The following is a 2,233-nucleotide window of genomic DNA, read 5'->3' as shown; positions in this document are numbered from 1 at the left end:
TATTTATTATTTAAAAAGTTAAATATAAATTCGGTTTCGTGCATATCATTTTAAAATTAGATGAACTTTTTACTTTTGGGAATTCTATATAAAAAAAAAGTCATAATTACTGCGCCACGACAAATGTATAAAATAAAAACAAATATGCAATATATTATAATATATTATTCAATCAACTTCTTACATTGTGTTATAAAACAATTAATAAAAAACTTATACATATACATATATTCTTTTACTTATTGTTTATATTGATTTGACATTTATCATAAGAAAATTGTTCTTCATATTTGATTTTTTTATTATTATCTTTGTTTGGAATTATTAAGCCTTTTAACGGTTAAGCATTGTCACCAATTTTGTTCCAGTCATGATCGTCGTCGATTGAAATTAAACTTGTGCCACATTAAGGTTGATGAGGATTTGTGATACCAGTAAGGTATGATCAACGTATATAAAAGGAAAGTTAACCACATTAGAAATTTTGATTCTCATAACTTTTTTTCGGCAATAAAAAAAAAAAGAAATTTTTTTTTTCCCCACTTTAAAAAGAAACAAAAATACGATGACAAATCTCAACAAAGATGTTCTTATTTATATTTTTGAAGAATTAAATGATGATCAAAAATCTTTACATTCTTGTTTATTAGTTAATAAATTTTGGTGTGAAACGGTAGTTCCAATTTTATGGAATGACGTATGGAAATTTTTTGAAGATCCTTACGAAGATGAAGAAATTAGTGAAAGAATGATAGAAAAATATAAATCGCTTTTTAAAATAATTCTTTTATATCTTCCAGAAAAATCAAGAAATTTCTTAATTAATCAAGATATTAAAATAATTTTAACAAAAGAAAAACCATTATTTAATTATATAATTTATATTAAAAGTATAAAATTAAGTCATATTTATATTTTTGCTAATAAAATTCTTGGATTTGATAATATTGAAGAAACAGGATATCAATTATTTGCTTTTGAACAAGAATTATTTAAATTATTTATGAATAATTGTTCATCATTGAATTATTTGGATATGTTTTATTCAACTCATCATTTAAAACATCAATTACAAAATTTTCCTGGAGCAGAAAATTGTTTATCTAGACTTTATGAATTAAGATGTAATGCTAGAAATGATCAATCATTCTTTTATGGTTTGGCTCAAATTTGTGATTCAATTAATAAGTTTATAATTGAAGATTTAATTGATAATCCTGGACTTGCAAGATTAATTAAAGTACAAAAAAAGATTCAAGTCGTTGATTTTGATCATCAATCTGATGAAGATGATGATGAAAAATTTCTTCAAGATGATTTAAAAAGAATTGGTACAGCTTTAAAATTTCATGCTATTAATTTAAGAGAACTTAGTTTGGATTTTTGTTCTAAAAATTCTTTTATATCTTATATTCTTGAAAATTCTATTAATTTACAAAAATTGGCATTAAGTAAAAATATACCTAATGAAATAATAAATGAAAATATTATTATAAGAAATCCATGTTGTCCTAAACTTCATACTTTATTATTATATTTTGTTTCAATTTCATTAGCTATTAAAATAATTGAAAAAGTTCAAGGAAATCTTTGTAAAATTGGAATATATTTTGTAACTTATGATATTGAAAATTCTGGTAATTTTATTAAAACAATTTATCAAAATTGTTTAAATATAGAATATGTTACAATTATTATGAAAAATTCTGATTTTGATGAATTAGAAAATTTATTAATTAAATGTCATCATTTAAAAGGTATCATTTTTGAATCAATTTATGAAGGTGAAGATATTAATATGGTTGATGGTAATAAATTATTAAATTTATTAATTAAAAAATCTTCAAATAATTTATTTAAGTTAGGTTTTTATTTTAATTGGAAATTTGATTATAATACTTTAGATTCTTTTTTTTCAAATTGGAAAGGTAGAAAATCTTTATTATTAGAAACTGGTGAAAAGAATAATTTTTTATTAAATTATCCTGGATTAATTAAAAAATATGAAAGTATTGGTGTAATTAAAAGTTATAAACATCAAGATGAATTATGGAATAGTGTTTATATTAAAACTGTATTAGATTAACTGTAGTGGTGCTGGAGTGTAAAAGGCGTGATGGGCGTGTACGTATGTAATGCGATTATATAAGCGGGTGTAATAGTGTAATATATATATAATATATATAACAAAGCAAATCATAAATAAATATATATATTACAGGAAAATCGCGTA

At 21.5% G+C, this 2,233-nt stretch overlaps 1 protein-coding gene across 1 annotated transcript; it reads left to right on the top strand.

Annotated features, from left to right (window-relative positions):
* Positions 1-565: 565 nt before the first annotated feature.
* On the top strand, positions 566-2,233 carry OCT59_015940 (uncharacterized protein; the record flags this gene model as incomplete). The annotated part of the gene is made up of 1 exon (XM_025330470.2): positions 566-2,233. One exon carries the CDS (start codon positions 566-568, stop codon positions 2,084-2,086), a length of 1,521 nt encoding a protein of 506 aa, XP_025175854.1. The 3' UTR covers positions 2,087-2,233.

Source organism: Rhizophagus irregularis, chromosome 24 (assembly GCF_026210795.1).
Source record: "Rhizophagus irregularis chromosome 24, complete sequence".
In the NCBI taxonomy this organism is placed as follows: Eukaryota; Fungi; Glomeromycota; class Glomeromycetes; order Glomerales; family Glomeraceae; genus Rhizophagus; species Rhizophagus irregularis.
This window is presented reverse-complemented; position numbering and strand designations above follow the sequence as displayed.